The sequence below is a fragment of the Mandrillus leucophaeus genome, unplaced genomic scaffold (assembly GCF_000951045.1).
Source record: "Mandrillus leucophaeus isolate KB7577 unplaced genomic scaffold, Mleu.le_1.0 Scaffold64, whole genome shotgun sequence".
In the NCBI taxonomy this organism is placed as follows: Eukaryota; Metazoa; Chordata; class Mammalia; order Primates; family Cercopithecidae; genus Mandrillus; species Mandrillus leucophaeus.
Window position 1 is genome coordinate 6,504,951 of NW_012106919.1, and position 18,645 is coordinate 6,523,595.

The following is an 18,645-nucleotide window of genomic DNA, read 5'->3' on the forward strand; positions in this document are numbered from 1 at the left end:
CTAACCTGGGCTGGAGTTTTGCCAGGCAAGAATGATAGAGGGAGACTATGCAATAGAGTGATTATAGTGATGGTCTGTAGAATCTAAGCTGGGAAGGATGAAGGGAAGGACCTGAGGTGGGTGAGAGGAACAACAGGAAGGTGGCAGAATCACTGCATTGTGGGTTCCAAAGAGGTAGACGAATTAGTAGTCAGGTTATTACAGTGGGTGAGCTGGAAAGGTGGGAGGTTGTGGTTGCAGGATGCCTGAAACTAAGACTATGCAGAGTGTGCAGTTGGAATCAAGATCTAGGATATGTAAGGCTAAGTAGGGAAAAAATAACATTGGGGAAATGGTCACAGAACTAAGAAGTCTGTGTAGACAGTGAGTTATCCCAAGACTGATAAGGAGTTGTACCGGAGTCATAGCAAGCTCAATGCTATAATCTTCAAGGAATGGAGGGGAACAATTTGGGGCTCAGTAGATGGCTGAACCATGGAGGAACAGCAAGCTGTATAGCTGAAAGGCATGAGCTGCAAGGCTGGCCATTTTTAGAAAAAAAAAAAAAAATGGCTAATGCTCTAGAACGGGGTTTCTCAGCAGTGGAACCACTGACATTTTGGATTGGATACTTCGTTTCCGGAAGCTGTCCTGAGCACTGTAAAATGACTAGCAGCATCTTTGACCTTTACCCGCAAGATGCTAGTAGCACCTTGCCCCAGTAGTGGCAACTAAAAATATCTCTGAGACTTTGCCAGATGTCCCCTTAGGGGCAAAGTCCCTCCTGGTTAAGAACCACTCATCTCGGCCAGGCACGGTGGCTCACGCCTGTAATCACAGAACTCTGGCAGGCCAAGGTGGGCGGATCATGAGGTCAGAAGTTCGAGACCATCTTGGCCAACCTGGTGAAACCCTGTCTCTACTAAAAATACAAAAATTAGCCGGGCGTAGTGGCATGTGCCTGTAATCTCAGCTTACTCTCGGGAGGCTGAGGCAGGAGAATCGCTTGAACCTGGGAGGCGGAGGTTGCAGTGAGCTGAGATCGCGCCACTGCACTCCAGCCTACGCAACAGAGCAAGGCTCTATCTCGAAGAAAAAAAAAAAAAGAACCACTCATCTCAAAGCAGTAGTAATAAGCTAAAAGGACATATACTTCTGGGCTGAGTGACAGAAGGAGTGAGGAAGAGCAAATAGCTAATAATTTGAGAGGGTGACGGGCAGGAATGTGTTTTGGAAAGATCAGATTTGGGTTACAGAAAGAGGCTGAAGGGAATGTTTCCAGAAAAGGGTGAGAACACAGAGAACATCTTAGTATTTATGGCTACAAGGTAGCCCATGTCTGTCAGCCTCAAGGAGGAAATGTATTCCACAATGATCTGACAGTCATCATCTAATTATTTCACTTCCTTTGACTGACCCAATTCACCAAAGGCGTCATCCACCTCTTAAGGGATCTTATAATGCAGATTTCGCTAATTATATTTAATATATGCTGAGTTTATTGCTATATAGGAAATCAAGACTCTCAGAAGAACACACGAAATATATACAGTGAAGACCTTGGCAGGGCTGAGGCACTAGTGCTGTGTACATCCTCTCCCCAGAATTCTCAAGCAGCTAAGAAGGCACACTATGAGTGAAGGCACATTAAGAGTCAAAGCTCCTAGTTAACTTTCTAGGTATATAAACAACAGTGAAGACTACTCTAAAGACTACTCCACCAAAAACAGACCTGTGAGAAGTATGAAGGTGTCTAGATTTTCTGGCATGAGTAGAACTGTAATAAACGTATGAGGTTCTATTTCAACACCACTCCCCTTTATTAACTTTCTATTTGTATGCCCTTGACCAAAGAGTAATCTTCAGGCTTTGGGGCAGAAGGCTGACATGGCATGGGGGCGGGGCGGGGGGACACCACCAAAACAAGATCACATTATCATGATCACGGAACATGTACCAGTAAATCCACTGAAAGTATGCTAACAAAAAGCAGACAGGATGAAAGGAGGTTTCTAATCTCTAGGGGAAATATCTAAATAATGTGTAGCTCAGAGAAAAATAAAAAAGGTCATGATAGGCCAGGTGTGGTGGCTCACGCCTGTAATCCCAGCACTTTGGGAGGCTGAGGCGGGTGGATCACGAGGTCATTAGAAGTTTGAGACCAGCCTGGCCAACATGGTGAAACCCCATCTCTACTAAAAACACAAAAATCAGCTGGGCATGGTGGCGGGGACCTGTAATCCCAGCTACCCGGGAGGCCGAGGCAGGAGAACCATTTGAACCGGGAGGCGGAAGTTGCAGTGAGCCAAGATCATGCCACTGCACTCCAGCCTGGGTGACAGAGTGAGACTCTGTCTAAAAAAAAAAGGGTCATATCACAAAGGAACTAACTAAACTACCTAGACCCTTCAGTTCCAATGGAATAGATACCTCCATACTGTACAAAATGAAAAGGAGTCTTGTGTGGTAGAAAAAGAACGTTTGCCAACCTACCTTTAAGAGAAATGTAGAGGTGGTCTTTTGTGCTCAACCATCCACAAGTACAATCAGTGAGTAACAAAAGAGCACCTGAACTCCAGTGCAAGATAAGGCACTTTGTTTTTAATTCTATCAGTCTCTTTAGAAAGAACGAAGGTCTGGGTCCTCTGGAAATCTCAAGTGGTGCTGACTGCAGCTTTAAAAGGCTGAGCACAAAGCCATCAGAGAGCCACAGTCCTAAGTAGACTCCTTGATGCGCTCTGCCCACCTGTCCACGTGCATTCAGACTTCTCATTAAACTTCCCACAGCATGACCAGTGGGGACGACCTGGGTGGCCTTTGTGTCCATGGCCACAGCCTAGGTACCCACCTACATGGGACAAAGAGGAAAGGACAAAAATCAACCATTAGAGTGGAGTCTGGCGGTTACCATGATCGCGGAAATTAGACCGACCTCCTGGCAACATGCAGATTCATGGAATGAAAATATCTAAGAAAGTCTTGGCAAGAGGAACAAGCTGTCTGACTGCTGTGTAGTCAGGAGGACCCTGAAAATTGATCACAGCAAATCATGTTAGCCAGAGTTCTAAGAATGCTGTAGTGATAAAACTTACCACCTGAAGGAGGCGAACTAGTTTGCACATTAACTATAAAATAAATTGGTTTGGATTTTAACTGTAAAATCACTGAAATAAAAAAGGATAGGTTGGTGGACATAGAAAAAAAACCGAGGTAGATCCTCAAGTGTTTATACAGAAGGATGCAAAAGCCCATTTTACGGCCCATTATTAGAGTAAGGACACAGTAATTTTTTTTCTTTAAAGTAATTAGATCCTTTACCTAAACTCCCTATCCTTTCCGTCCCCCTGAAAGACCCAGACCTTGTTCAACTGGTTTAATCATCCACTCCCCCAGCCATGCCTCATTTGGAATTTATTTAAGATACTAAAAGGAATAAGATGGGTCCACAGTTTTCACACTGCTCAGGCTGCTGGAAAGGGACAAACTGAGAATCCGACATAGAAGCACAGGGCTCATAGGAGCTGTACCAAAACTAACAGAACTCAGAGCTTTTAAGCCTGCTATTTCAATTCAGAACAAGGAAGCTTTAAGTGAAACTTTCAGAATAGTGGTGTCTCTACAATCACAAACTGTGCTTCCTAGAAACAGAGCCTAAGTCCAAATGTCTCGTGGCTGTGTGGTGGGGAAGGGCCCGTCGCTTGATTCCCGCTGCTGGCAGAAAGGCCCAGGTAGTGCTTTCTCCTTACCTGGCATGGTGCCTCCACAGGCACAGCGAGCGGTTTTCTGGCCTCCACTGGAGCAGAAGGTGCAGCAGTGAAACACACCTGGGTGTGGGCGGTGCTTTCTCCTCACGGTCACAGTGAATGGCGAGCCCTTCAGTGTTCAGACCAAAAGCAAAGAACAGCATCTTACAAGTTAACAGGATGTGTTGAGCATCGCTATGTGCTAAACAGAGTCTGAGGCACAGGGCCTGCCCTTGGAGGGACAAGGACACCAGGAAAGAAACAGATTAGAGGGCAAGAACCCTGCTCAGCTGAGAGGGGGCAGATACAGAGGCAGTGGAAGCATTACGTGGTCTGTGCAGCCCTCCTACCATGCTTTTCACTGCAGATGCTGAGTACTAGACTCAAGTACTGATTTATTCCATGTAGCCGAACCTGCTGGGCACTGACAGGAGTCACACAGCGTCAGCTGCATTTTCAGTGACATCTGTATTAGCTGGGGATTGTTCTGGCAAGATGGCAGCAAAAGCAGAATCCCATGCCACAAGAAGCTTAAGCTTTTTTTAATGGATTCTGCCTCACTCTATCCTTGTATGAAGTATAAGGATCTAGGTCATTCAATACATTAGTAATCTCAGACTGACTTTTCTCTGGGATTCTCAATGTCAATTCTTAAGGAACCTCAGGTGTAATAAGTAGAATATCGCAACCACAAAGATAGGACATCCTGTGGTCCCTTCTCCAATTTCTCAGCCTTGTACCTCTTCTCACATACCAAGCTAGCCTCTTTCCTTCCATCCTGGACATGACTTATCTGTTTACTCACCCACTTATTCTGTGACAGTGAAGACATATGGAAGGGAGAAAGGTTAAAATGTGTACAGCTAATAATCCTCAAATTAGTAACTCTCCCATCTGCTCCCTTCCCTTTAAGGATAACTTTCATTCTCTAATTTATATCCCATATTAAACAAAAAATATATATTTTTTTAAAGATGGGATCTCACTCTGTCACTAGGCTGGAGCGCACTGGCACAACCATAGCTCACTGCAGCTTTGAGCTCCTGGGCTCAGGCAATCCTCCCAAGTAGCTGGGACTACAGGTACACACCATCATGCCAAATTTAAATATTTAATAAGTTGCAATGTGCCTATCCTTATGTGAGAGCCACACTGTTAGAGAAAACGCAAAGCAGAGAGCCTAGCACCTTAGAAGTCTTTCAGATGTTAAATTTCCCATCTTAAAGAGTTTACAATCCAGTTAAAAAACAACTTGGCATTCAAAGAAATGGGTTCAAATTCCCATTTTGCTATATTTGCTGTGTATTTTAATGCAAGTTTGGTCTCTTGGTCTAATTGGACACTGATCCCTATGCCTGAGTGGTTTTGAGGAAAATTGAAATAACGTATGTAAAAACACCTAATCTGTTCCTGACATACCATAATTAAGTAAATAAATGGCTTTTAAATATGAGTGTTCCTAAGTGCACAAATCATAAGCCTAACATATCATGATGCTGTATGGTATTTTACTGTCCCTGTCAGTGTTGATTTCTGTGGAGGGAAACCTCTGAGTACTCCAAGGTCAGCAGAAAGATTCTGCTGGACCTGTTAGTATCACGCAATTTTTAAAAACTCATAATCTCTAAAGCGGAAAGTGCTCTACTTGTTTGTGTTATACTTGTTTGTAGAAACCATGGTAACATAACTTGTTTGGTATATTTGTTTGTTTATAGTAACCATAGTAACAGAAAAACCTATATGTAAAACAGAGTAGAAAATTACGTAAGCAGATGGTTAGGCAGATAGACGACTAGTCAGTTGTGAGGAGGGGGCGTAACTCTCTCAACTGTGTTCATGGCCAGATACAGTCTGGACAAAACTGGAGAATTCTGAGCTAGATTATATTTTTTGAATATGCATGGTTGTCTGCTGGCAGATCACCCCCTGTGATCAAGACATCTTCTCCATATTAAGAATCCTAAGAAACTGACTGGGAGAATGATAAACTATACGCATAACTGCCAGGAAGTGACACAGGGATGGAGGTCAACAGCATCCTTATGGTCAACAGCATATTCTCCAGGAAGAATAAGAGTAGCAAAATCTGGGCTGTTTCTAAAGTGAAGAAGAAGACATGGGGATTCTATTCAATCTCTCTGTATAGCTGATTCTATGCGAAACATCTCCAGATCCTAAGACAGTAGAAGCCAGGGAGCTCAGGGAAGCACGTGCACCAGTCTTACCTGCACATGCTGTTCTTTGACGCAGACCCACACAGTATAGACACCAGGCTCCTTGGGGGTGTAGGAAATGTAGTATGTCCCATCCTTGTTATCCTGCACCATTGGTCTGACTGGGCTGAATGGAGATAAGAGTCAAAACACCACTCACTCCCACAAGCCGGCTTCAGTTGCTACTATTTCAGAATGTAAACTACACCATTCCATTCAGTATTAATGTTAAATATACCCAAACAGGATGCTTCTTCCATTTGCCTCAAAAATTAATTTTACAACAGAAGGTAAACTGCATAAATTCCAATTTAGTCTGATATTCAGACAAATTCCTTGAATATATTATTGCGTCCTTTTCAACAGGCTTCTGTTGAACCCTCTTGCTCTGTTGTGCCTCCTCCATTCTCCAATTCCAGAGAAATATAAACATGTTCCAGGCATAATTTAGTACCAAAGGGAGACTGATTTTTGAAAAGGGTATCATTCAGTCTAACACAGAAGATTTTTCAACTTATTCTAAAGCTGGAGATGAAAAGAATCTGAGGGACACACCACAGCTTTGAGAGAGAATTGAATACAAAATCCACACAAGAAAACACATTTGGTCATATGTTTCATAGTATTATGGTAAGATGTAATTACTTAGTTGCACTCCAGTATATTTTTTTTGACCTGGGGTCTTGCTCTGTTACCAGGTTGGAGTGCAGTGGCGCAATCACAGCTCACTGCAACCTCAACCTCCTGGGCTCAAGGGATCCTCCCATCTCAGCCTCCTGAATAGCTAGGATTATAGGGATATGCCTATAATTTTTTTTTTTTTTGTGGAGACGGGGTCTCCCTATGTTGCCCAGGCTGGTTTTAAACTCTTGGGCTTAAGCGATCCTCCTGCCTCCACTTCCCAAAGTGCTGGGATTACAGGCGTGAGCCACCGTGCCCAGTTCCAATATCTTAAAGGACCTCATGTTTCCAGTTTTCTCACTGCCTGCTATCCATGACACCTACTTGTGGCATACAAACCTGTCTTTCTTATCCTTAGGGAGAACGGCAACTTGAATGTTGTCTCCTCCCCTGCCCATGATTTCTCCTGCGGCATCCTTACAAAGCAGGGTGAAAGAGGCTGTCTGTTTCTCCCGGGCTCTGTGGAGGTCTGAAAAAGATAAACACTCGGTCCTCACCTCAAACGTAAACTGCAGTGACTACATCTCCATCTTGCTTTTTCTCTTCAGAACAAAGGGTTGTACTTTCCTGCTTACTGTAACCACCCTGGCTCCCTTTCTTTTCTCTTCCCCTTCTGCCTCCTAGAGTACACCTCTTGGGAGTCGTTCCTGGTTAGCCTGGTTCTCTCAGCTATCAGCTGCTTTGGATCACACAGGATCCTGGACCTTACCTTCAGTCCTAGGAGGCTTTAAAAATACTCAGGACTGACCTAGGTATTTAGGGAAGAAAACTTCTAGACCTTGTGAGAGAGGCTAGTAACTCCAAAACCACCCTCCCTAAACTCCGGATCCCGCTGGGCTAGGCAGGGAGTACAGGTGACCAGCCTCACGACCCTCCATGTTGTGAGATCCTCTGCAACTTGGTAGCTCATGCCAAGGTATTGGAGGGCTATCCAGTAGCTACAGCCCCTACTCCAGCATTCAGATGAAACAGGGTTTCTTAACCTGGGGTTCATGAACTACTATGAGGTCTATGGAAAGGCTTATGAAGAGTCTAAAAATCTGGAATTGTATGCACAAGTTACTGGGTGTTTCTGTAGGAGAGAACATTCTCAAAGAAATCTATGGCTTCCAAACAGTTAAGAATGCCTGTGTCAAGAGTCTGATGACCCTTTAGATGCAATCTTCCTATCAGGACTGACCTGTGAAATGTGTTTTAATAACATGCTTCCATTAGAAAGGGAACGTTCGTCAAAAGAAACCATTTTTCCCCCAATTAAATGAAACACCTACCATATCCTTTTAAATGCCAGTAAGGTGGATGTGAACCAAAAAGGGCCTAAAGGAAAGGAAACCGTAATCTCATCTTCCTTACTCCTCCGAAACCCCCTTCAGAACTTGATCTAGGAAACCAGGGTCTGCCATGCTACTCTCTGAGCAGGCAGAATTTCACCGGGCCCGAGTCACTGCTGTTACCTCCAGTGGGCACTGTCTCTGTTCTGCCATCTGATAGAAACAAAACATAATCTATGTGCTTCTCAGCTGTTACTACTTCTCTGAACAGGAAAAGGGTCAAGCCTCACTCCTGTATTAACTGTACCCTAACCAGAACAAACCAGAAAGGGCAAAGGTGAGGGTCACTGTCTTTCGGATCAGTTTATCTCCCCACCTTTGGTAACCTGGTCAGTGGGGCGTGCTTCCTAGCAAAACAAGCCACCAATCTTTACACACCATCTCCCTGTAGACTGCCTTCTCAATGTCAATGGGAAATGCCTTCCTACCTTCTCCTTGTAGGACACATTTGGCTGGATCAACCTCTTTGGTATTAATGGTACCATAAATTTCATAGCCATGGCACTGGCCTGCTTTCTCCCGAGGACAGAAGCGTATCTTATCATTTACTCCAGGACGGGCACTATATTGAACTTTGTTCAGCTTCCTGAGCCGTTCTACTACCACCCCCTTGGTGATGAGGATCTCCAAGTCTGAGCCGCTGGTCAGCAAGTGCTCGGTGAACTCCACTCCAGTCCGCATGTCTGCCAGTAACTGTTCCAGCTGGGCCTTCTGCAGCTGCAGGGAATTTTCTTTCTGGATTCGTATGTCTTCCAGCTGCTTCAGCAGCTTGTCCCGATGCTCCTCAATGGCCTTAATGTAGCCCTCCGAGAATGTCTGGACATCAGCTGCCACTGCCTCCACTCGCTTCTGCAGGGCACTGTTCATTATGTTGATCTGAGCCAGGGCTTCCTCCAGGGCCTCCACGTGGGGCTGAGTACCTTTGAGGAGCTCCCGCACAGAGTCCCCATGCTTGTGGATGACGTTGCTGGTGAAGTCACAGGGGTGTTCCCGATGCTCCCCCACCACGCAATCCCGGCACACGGGCCGGTCACAGAACTCACAGAACAGCCTCAGTTCCTCTGCAGGATGAACAGGACACAGGATGGGCTTCCCAATCCGGCTGTAGCCTTTCAGGTCTTTTAGGTCCACCATGGTGTGGTAAGTCGTTTTCTTCTGCCGCCTAGGGGCAAAGAGAGTCAATAACAGGAAATAAGGGAATAATTCTAGTTGGGAATAGTTGGGCAGAGGTATTTCAGGAGCACAGGCTCTGAAGTTACACAAACTTGATTTCAATTCCTTGCTCTAATCTCTAATTGCATGATCCTTTCTGATTCCAGTTTCTTGTCTGTACAGTGGAGACAATCCCTACTTGCAAGAGCTGCTGTATAGAATAACATGTGAACAGACTAGAGCTCTGGCTTGCTACATGTCTATGTAGAAGGTTGCAAGGCTATGACTGCATGCTAGGACTTTCCCCAAAGAGTTTAGACAAGAGCCACAGTCGGCTTCCTAAGGTAAGCTAGCAGCGAGGGCATGGCAGAAAACTAGCACCAAGAAACAGAAACCATGCCAGATAACACAGTAATAAAGTCCAAGCAATTAAAAAGCAGATAGCTGATCCTGACACCAAGTCTCATCTAGCTTGCATCTAAGATTTTGGTGAAGCATTTCTGTTGACCAGTACCTATATTACCCAAATCAACAGGCTAGAATTTTTTTCAAGAGACATCGTCAACATTATTAGAAAGCATGAAACCGGCCGGGCGCGGTGGCTCACGCCTGTAATCCCAGCACTTTGGAAGGCTGAGGTGGGCAGATCAACTGAGGTCAGGAGTTTGAGACCAGCCTGGTCAACATGGTGAAACCCCTTCTCTACTAAAAATGCAAAAAATTAGCCAGATGTGGTGGCGTGTGCCTCTAATCCCAGCTACTGCGGAGGCTGAGGCAGGAGAATCGCTTGAACCTAGGAGATGGAGGCTGCAGTGAGCAGAGATTGCATCATTGCACTCCAGCCCGGGCGACTAGAGTGAGACTCCATCTCAAAAAAAAAAAAAAAAAAAGTGTGAAACCGATGGTTAGTAGAATCAAAGTTCTCTAATTTCTTTCCTGTAGTAGCCCTCTAGAGATGTAGGGAAATCCCTAGGAAAACATGGTGACTGTTCAGAGTTCCTCCGTTAGCATTATATCAATTTCAAGCTTATATGCCTATTCTGGCACCAGAAGAGTGGCTGCAGAGAAAATAGGGTCAGCTGGTTTGGCTGGCTGCAAGACAGTTGCAGGGACTATCACATAATTACAAGTTAAAAATAGAGTGAAGTCTACAAACTTGTTCTGTTAGTGTAGCCAGAAAACAAATGGAAGTTAGAACCCAAAATCTATTTTAGGCTAATCCTAAAACTGTGGTCATTTTATATTCTGGTGTCCTAGGATGGGGTAAGGTAGAGTAAGAAGGGACAAAATGATCCATCTGACAAACTATTCACCAAATGCCATAAAAGACGTAGTCTGCACCCCAATTAACACCCCAATTAATACCTGCCCACCTCACCAAGCTCCAGAGTAACTCTAAGGTACAAAGCAAAAGCTGAGGTCCAGCCAATCACCACCTATTCTAGGAGTGTAGCATGGGTTAGTGGAATGTAGTCAGAATGATCTGGATTTAATACTCAGTTCTGTTACACACTCACCAACTGTAGGACCTTGGCAAATCAAATATTGCTGACCTTGTTTCCCCAGTTAATAAATGGGGGTGAAAACAGGGCCTGCTTTTCTGCAAGAGTTGCAAGATCAAAGGAGATAAAGAGCAGGATCTATGCTATTATATTCATTCTCCTTTTTCTCCAGCACCCAGTACAATTATTCACTACATGAATGATTGATGATTGAAGGAAACTGTAGCTGCACTTTGTAAATTGAAAGGGATTATGAAAACCTCCATTGCTATTGCTACAGGTACTATATTAGGCTGACCGGGTTAACTGTTGTACTAGAGTATTTGCTACTGCATCGTTATATTGCTCTTTGACCTTCCACAGTATTTGAGAAGGCTTTCCTTTTCATCTGCTCACCAAGGGATTTCTGTCTTGACACCTTTGTAATCTGCTCTTAAGCTACACCGGGTGCAATGTCCCATCTTTACCTATGAGCCTGGCAGCAGAAGTGGCAGAGGTTGGCTTTGCAGGTCTGACACCTCTTCTCTACTTCCCTGTCGTTGCACAGGTCACACACCAGGCCCTGGCCTTCCCCACGCAGGCTCTCCAGCATCACATCATTCACGGCCAGGTGGTCTATGGTTAAAGCTTTCACTCCACCCATGGGCAGGTCCACCTGAGCATCACATACCGGACAGAGGATGCCGATCTGCGACTGCAGACTTCGTGGCTTGAGTTCCTGGAATATTGACCCCTCAGAGCTTGTGTCAGAGTCTCCCCCTCGGATGTCCACTACTGAGAAGGGCTCCAGCTGCTCCAGACACGTGGTGCAAACTGTATGCAAACAAGGCAAGAGCCTGGGGGCTTTGAAAAGCCCCAAGCACAAAGGGCAGTGAGTCTTGCCTGAGTTTCCAAGTGCAGTCCCATTAGGGAGTTTGCTTACAATGCCCAGCAGCGGCTTTCTGTTTTCTGACATACTCCCCACGTTTGTGACCAGTATCAGAAAGGGCCCTGGGCAGTTCTACGATGTAGTAGGAGATGGTTAAGCCCACCCAAAGAGAAAGTTTCCAGAACTTGAACAGAGACCATGGGGACTCCCTCGCTGACAAATAAAAGGGCAGACGGGAAGACCAGGCTTCCTCAAAAGAACCACCCACAGACCTAATCAGGAGGGCCCCCTCCTTTCCACTGCATCCCATACCAGACACGCCCACGCCCTCCTCTGCCCCGTAAATCCTCCCCGGATGCGCTTCCAGGTCTAGCTCTACAGCTAGTCCTGCTGCCAACAAAGTCACCCCTGCATCTCTCGCTCCCTCCACGGCCACCCCGCCTCCCGCCGCCCGCCCCACTGCGCCCCACACGCGACAAGCGCCGACCCCGCCCGCGCACGATGAGGTAGGGGCCCTCCTGCTCCTTCCCTCTGCGAAGGGCGCGCGCCGGACGAGAGACTTGCAAGCCCCTGCCGGCTTCTCGGTGGCCACCGCCTCCCCCTCGCCTCGACCCAGGACGCCCGCGGGCTCTCGCCCCTCCTCACACCAATCCCATCCCGGTCTACTCCGGCGAGTCCAATCACCGTCCGAGAGGGGCGGCCCTCGCCGCTCCGGGCCCCGCCGCCCTCCAGAGTGACGTCACTAAGCATCCAATAAGTTTTGGTAATTCCACATCTTCGCCAGTCCACTCACGCGGGGGGCGGGACCTGACAAGGTCGTGGGCGGGGCGGCCGAAGGGCTTGGAGTGCGGCGGGAGGAAAAGGCGAAGGCTGGGAACAAGCGGCATAGTGTAGTCGGCGTCACCGTTTCACAGGGACTGTCCCTCTATCTCTGTGGTGACCAGAGAGGCCTCAGGGCCTCTTTAAAAGCCACGCTGATTTGCTGCCGGGACGGCCCTCTTTGTGCCCTCGGACTGGTCCCACGAACGCAGACGGGGCTCTCCCATTGGTGGATGGCACTGTCAGTTGGCCCCGTGCTGGGAGTGGGAGACGTTTTTCTGGCTCCTGAGGCCTTGGCCGCTCGGGGGCGCCAGACGTTCCTGCTCCTCGCCGGTGTAAGGCTGCTAGGCTCCCTTCTGTCCTCCGGCGCTTATTGTAACTCACAGGTCCATCACGCCTAGCGTGCTGGGTACAAGCACTTCCGCGGCTCCCTGGCTTTGGGTATTTTCCGGGGGTGAGGGCATCTCAGGCTCGCGTTCCGGGAACCGGTTTGGGAGACCGTGGAGCCGAGGTCTGGAATGGAGGGCTTACTTCGACCGGCCTGGGCAGCGCCATCGTCCTTGTTGGGCTCGGGAAGGCTTTGTTTCTCCGTCCGGGGAGAATGCAGATGACCTAAGGAGTTGAATGTCACCCAGGATTCCACATTTCTGTGTAACAGAAACGAGCTGAGCGAGTTGGACCCGCTGTTTTTATCAGTCAATCACGGAGGGCTCCTGCCTGGTCACAATGGGACAATGGACGGTGGCAGTGAGGGACAGGCCCTTTGTGGGCTCAAAACTAATTTGGAAGATGAACACGTCCGACCCCTTTAACTTTATAATTACACGGCCTCCTTCTCTGGCCTTACCGGGCGTCTCCTGATTCTCCAAAATTCCAAAAATGGAAACAGCTGCTCCCTTCCCCTCCACCTGTTCTTATCTCCAGTCGCGTCAGCCTGTCTACTGGGCCCTCACTGCTTTCTTTGTTCATGACCTTCCCTACTTAATTTGGACCCAGTGGGCGGCTGTTTCACTGATGCCTTCATTATCCGTTTCATGCTATAGGTGTAGTGTCTGGAGCCTAAGCTTTTAAAAATATGGAATCTGAAAAAGAAAAATATGAAATATGAAAAAATATGAAAAAAAGCTGTAAAATATAAAACTGAAATGTTTAGCCATTTCCAAAATAAAACACGCCAATGAGTCAAATGCCACCTTTATATAAAATGTGCAAGTAAGTTCCAAATGTTAAGCATATCCCCAAAGATTTTTAAATAGTCCTTACCTAGATTTTTTTCAGCCTCTTGTGCTTCTTGCATCTGCTCTCAAAATCTGCATTCGCGTCTCCAGTAGGCTGGAGGAAGTCACAAAAACTGTGTGGACTTGGGTTTGCTATATATTCTTGCTTTGAACTTCACCTTTACCCTCCCTGCTGCTTGACTGTGCTTTACTTCATCTCTTGTTCATGCTGTATCACATTTCTTGTGGTGGTAGTTTCAAGCTTCTCTTGTTTGAGAAGTGCTTTATAATTTACACGTGGAGTATCTCATTTAGCCGTATCTCATTTAACCTTTAACAATATTGTAAGGAAATGGCCTTAAAGAGGTGTTGCCAGCTCTTGGATGGCCAGCCCAAGTTAACATATCTGGAACTTGAACACAACCTTTTGATGCCATATCTAAGATTATATCCGGGTTACCTCACCTTTCCTTTTGTTTTTTGTTTTGTTTTGTTTTTTGAGATTGAGTTTCGTTCTTGTTGCCTAGGCTGGAATGCAATGGGAGGCTCTTGGCACACTGCAACCTCCACCTCCAGGGTTCAAGCGATTCTCCTCCCTCACCTTCCTGGGTAGCTGGAATTACAGCTGTGCACACCCGGGTAATTTGTTGAGTTTTTAGTAGAGACTGGATTTCACCATGTTGGGCAGGCTCCTCTTGAACTCCTGACCTCAGGTGATCCACCCGCCTCAGCCTCCCAAAGTGCTGGGATTATAGGCGTGAGCCGCCGCGCCTGGCCACCTCCACCTTTCCTTTCTCAGTTTCTTAAGCATCAAATCCCTCACACATGCTGCAGCTAATTCCCTTCCATTGATGAGAAAAACAAGGCTGTCTGAAGAACTGCCTCGCCTTTCTACTTAAAAAATCCATGATTCCTCACACCTCCTCTCGTACCTCTCCTGACTGCCATTCTTTAGTGCCAAGATTAGTTCCTCAAGATCTTTGCTTTTTATCCCAACCTCTCCTGCTTCCTCAAAACCTTATTCTTCCTATGTTTTATTCAGTCCATTTTTCTGTCAAGAGTTCTGATGAAGTCCTGAAAGGGGAAGAAAATCGTCTTTTGATCTAGCTCCTCTTCAACGTATTAACGGTGGTGGTTCTCAGCACTATATTTCTCAAAAGAGTGGTCTCACTGTCTGCTTTCGTCATCTTTTTATAACCATCACCACCCGTTTATTCCTCCCCTCTTTCCAATGGAGACTTTCTTGTAGATCATGAGTGACCATATTGCTGGCCTTTTCTCAATAGGCAATCTCTTTAGTATTTACCATTTTTTGTACTTCCTCTTCCTTAAAACTTGTCTCCTCCTTGACTTCTGAAATACTCTACTCTCCTAGTCTTCTATCTCTTGGGCTGCTTCTCACACCCTCCATCCTCACTAGTTCCCCTTCCTCCATTTTATCTCCTACCTTTGCGTCTACATTTCCTCTTATGTGAATGATTCCCAGACCAGCGCTTCCAGTACTGATGTCTCCCCTGAGCTCTTGTCATAGATTTCTAAATCTGCACTCAAATGTGTTCCTATCACCAAGTCTCACATAGCATAAACTTCACTGAACTTCTTTGCTCGCTGAACTGCAGTCTCTGAATTTTCCTATTTGATTCTCTCCAGAGTATCATCATTCTCCTTTTCCTTCTGCATGAAACCTTATAGTGCTGCTGGCCTCCTTGCTCTTGTTCCATATCTAGGCAGACACCAATTTCTTTCCATCCCCACTGCCAACACCTCACTGCATATACTTTTTAAGATGCTATAGCTCTTTATCACCCTCACTTTAAGTATCACAGTAGTGTCTGAATTATCCCTGCCCTTTATTTTTTAATTGATCTACACAGTTCTTCCAAATTGATTGTAAAAACATATACAAACATGATACAAGTCAGTCTTCATTCTAAAACCTTCAGTAGCTCCCCATTTTTGTAGGATAATACCTGGATTCCTCAACAGATTCCTAAAACTGCTTTTTAGTTATTCCCTAAACATTGTCAAGCACATTTGTTGGTCTTTGCCAAGTTGTCGGCAACATTCTCCTTCTTTTATTATTTAAACCTACCCTTCCTTCTATGAAAGGCCTACTTCACACTACACCCTTGAAGCTTTCTCTTATTTCAAGGCCCCAGATTCAAGCTTAATAGCTGTTTTGCCTATATTATTCACTTTGCAGTTTGTGCTACCTTGTGGTATTGTTTTTATTTATTATGTGTATAATAATATGCATGTGTATATATTTACACACTATATATATCACATACATACACGTATACTCTCTCTGTTAAGATGGGAAATCTTGGCAACCTAGACAGTAGTCATTTAATAAAGACCTGTTATTGATGAAGGAGAGAATGGTGATCTCAAGTAATGGGAGGACAAACAGGACCACCTTCAACCAAGAGTTTCGTGGATAGTGAAGACCATAAGTGATACGGGGTGACATCATAGGATGAGAGAGGATTTGTTAAGGATGCTCCTTTCTCAGAATTAATTCGGTGTCTTCTTCCATGCTCACACATTGCTTCATCTGTCTGGGGACCCCAGGCAGCAAATAGTTAAAGGGAAGTGCAAAAGTCATGGGATTAGAGGAACAGGACTGATGAAAGTGACCAGGGTTCATGAAAGTGTCTAAAGATGGCCGGGCGCGGTGGCTCATGCCTGTAATCCCAGCACTTTGGGAGGCTGAGGTGGGCGGATCACGAGGTCAGGAGATTGAGACTATCCTGGCTAACACGGCGAAACCCCGTCTCTACTAAAAATACAAAAAATTAGCCGGGCGTGGTGGCAGGCCCCTGTAGTCCCAGCTACTCGTGAGGCTGAGGCAGGAGAATGGCATGAACGCGGGAGGCAGAGCTTGCAGTGAGCCGAGATCGCGCCACTGCACTCCAGCCTGGGCGACAGAGCAAGACTCCATCTCAAAAAAAGAAAAAGAAAAAGAAAAAGTGTCTAAAGAGTTTCAGCCCACCCCTGTTGCCCAAGACAGGGGTGATACTGAAGGCAAGAAAGACAGGAAGGGAGAATGACTCATCAGGAAATCAGGCAAGCCTGGTTTGGGCACTTTGCTTGATCAATACCACTAGACATTGAGTGGATATATGGAAAGGGACCAGAGAGCTCTGTCAGACTTATCTTTCACCATTCCATCTGTCTCTGTTGCCATCCTTCCTTCTTTCCTTCAAAGGAAGGAGACTCCTTTCTCCTAAGACCTGTGCTCTGAAGTTCAGCCCTGCCTGCCTCCTCTCTCTCTTCTGTCTTTATTTTCTTTCTGGTGGATCTTTTTTTCCTCTCATGTCCATGCTTCAGTCTCTCCTTCTACCCTGTGCCCCTCTCTAGCTCCCAATCTCTACTTCTTTATAGCCAAGCTGCTTGAAAAGAATAGTCTACATTTGCTTCTCTTCTTCTTCTTGCATTTTACTCCTAAACACAGCTCTATCCGGCATTTGCTCTCACCATTCCTCTGAACTTGCCTTTGACAAAGTTACCAATAACTTCATATTTGCTAAACCCATTGGATACTTTTCAGTTTTTAACGAACTGAATTCACTATAGCTTTTGGCAGTGACAGTTTTTTGTTTCTGTTTGTTTGTTTGTTTGTTTGTTTGAGACAGGGTCTCACTCTGTTGCCCAGGCTGCAGTGCAGTGGTGTGATCACAGTCCACTGCAGCCTCAATCTCCTGGACTCAAGCGATCCTCCCACCTTAGCTTCCCAAGCTGGGATTATAGGTGTGTGCCACTATGCCCAGCTAATATTTTTATTTTTGTAGAGATGAGGTCTCACCATGTTGCCCAGGCTAGTCTTGAACTCCTGGGCTCAAGTGATCCTCCAGCCTTGGCCTTCCAAAGTGCTCAGATTGTAGGTATTAGCCACTGCGCCTGGTCTGACACTGACAACTTTCTTCTTGAAACTTTCTTCTTCCTCAGTTGCCATATGCTATTCTTGATTTTTCTTCTACCTTCTGCCGCTCTGACCACTTCTCTTTTTCTCTACAGGACACTGCTTCTTCCACTTGGCTCTGAAATGTTGCTAGTTCCCAAGGTCCTTAGCCCTCCCTCTTTTTTTTTTTCTGAAATGGAATTTTGCTCTTGTTGCCCAGGCTGGAGTGCAATGGCACAATTTCAGCTCACTGTAACCTCTGCCTCCCAGGTTCTAGTGATTCTCCTGCCTCAGCTTCCCAAGTAGCTGGGATTACGGGCATGTGCCACCATGCCTAGTTAATTTTGTAATTTTAGTAGAGATGGGGTTTCACTATGTTGGTCAGGGTGGTCTTGAACTCCTGACCTCTGGTGATCCACCTGCCTTGGCCTCCCAAAGTGCTGGGATTACAGGCATGAGCCACCTCAATGGTGGCTTCTTCTTCCTCTTCCTCCTCCTCCTTTCCTCCTCCTCTTCTTTTTCTTCTTCTTCTTTTTTAACTTTTTCATCCTCCCTTGATTGATGTGGGATTTGGAGGTGATTTATAAAGCATGAACCCACTTGTTACATGGGGGCTCTTTTTACTGTATTATTACCTCCATCATATCTCCGAATTCACTCCCTGTTTTCAATTCATTCTCTATAATCCTGTTAGTGATCTTTCTGCAATTCCAGTTTGATCATACTCTTTGGTAGCTCTTCCGTGCCTTTGTTTACTCATTTAATGTCCTTTGAGTACCTGGAATATGATTTTCCCAAATGTCTTCACAGCTTACTCCCTACTAAAATAATAAGTTCCTTGACAGCAAGGACTTTTGACTATGTGCCAGGCACCAGAGATGTTTTGTTAAAACAAGCAAAAACTCCTGCTCTCATGGAACTTACCTTCTAGTAGAGGAAAGCAGCCAATAAACAATAAATATGTCGGGCACGGTGACTCATGCCTGTAATCCCAGCACTTTGGGAGACTGAGGTGGGCGAATCACTTGAGATCACTGGCCAACGTGGCGAAACCCCATCTCTACTAAAAATACAAAAATTAGCTGGGCGTCGTGGTGCACGTTTGTAATCCCAGCTACTCGGGATGCTGAAGCAGGAGAATCACTTGAACCCGGGAGACGGAGGCTGCAGTGAGCGGAGATCATACCGCTGTACTCCAGCTTGGGTGACAGAGCGAGACTCTGTCTCAAAAACAAA

General features: G+C 45.9%; 1 protein-coding gene across 2 annotated transcripts; it reads right to left on the reverse strand.

The window, feature by feature from the left end:
- Window positions 1-1,455: 1,455 nt before the first annotated feature.
- Window positions 1,456-12,144, reverse strand: TRIM45 (tripartite motif containing 45). 2 transcript variants are annotated; one of them, XM_012000845.1, is made up of 6 exons: window positions 11,069-12,144; window positions 8,430-9,109; window positions 6,956-7,085; window positions 5,948-6,062; window positions 3,726-3,852; window positions 1,456-2,827 (listed from the first exon to the last, which is right to left on the reverse strand). In XM_012000845.1, the coding sequence occupies exons 1-6, from the start codon at window positions 11,554-11,556 to the stop codon at window positions 2,679-2,681; spliced, it is 1,689 nt and encodes a 562-aa protein (XP_011856235.1). In that variant the 5' UTR covers window positions 11,557-12,144; the 3' UTR covers window positions 1,456-2,678. The 2 variants fall into 2 exon arrangements, with proteins under 2 accessions (XP_011856235.1, XP_011856234.1); XM_012000844.1 differs by having other exon boundaries at window positions 8,376-9,109.
- Window positions 12,145-18,645: the final 6,501 nt, after the last annotated feature.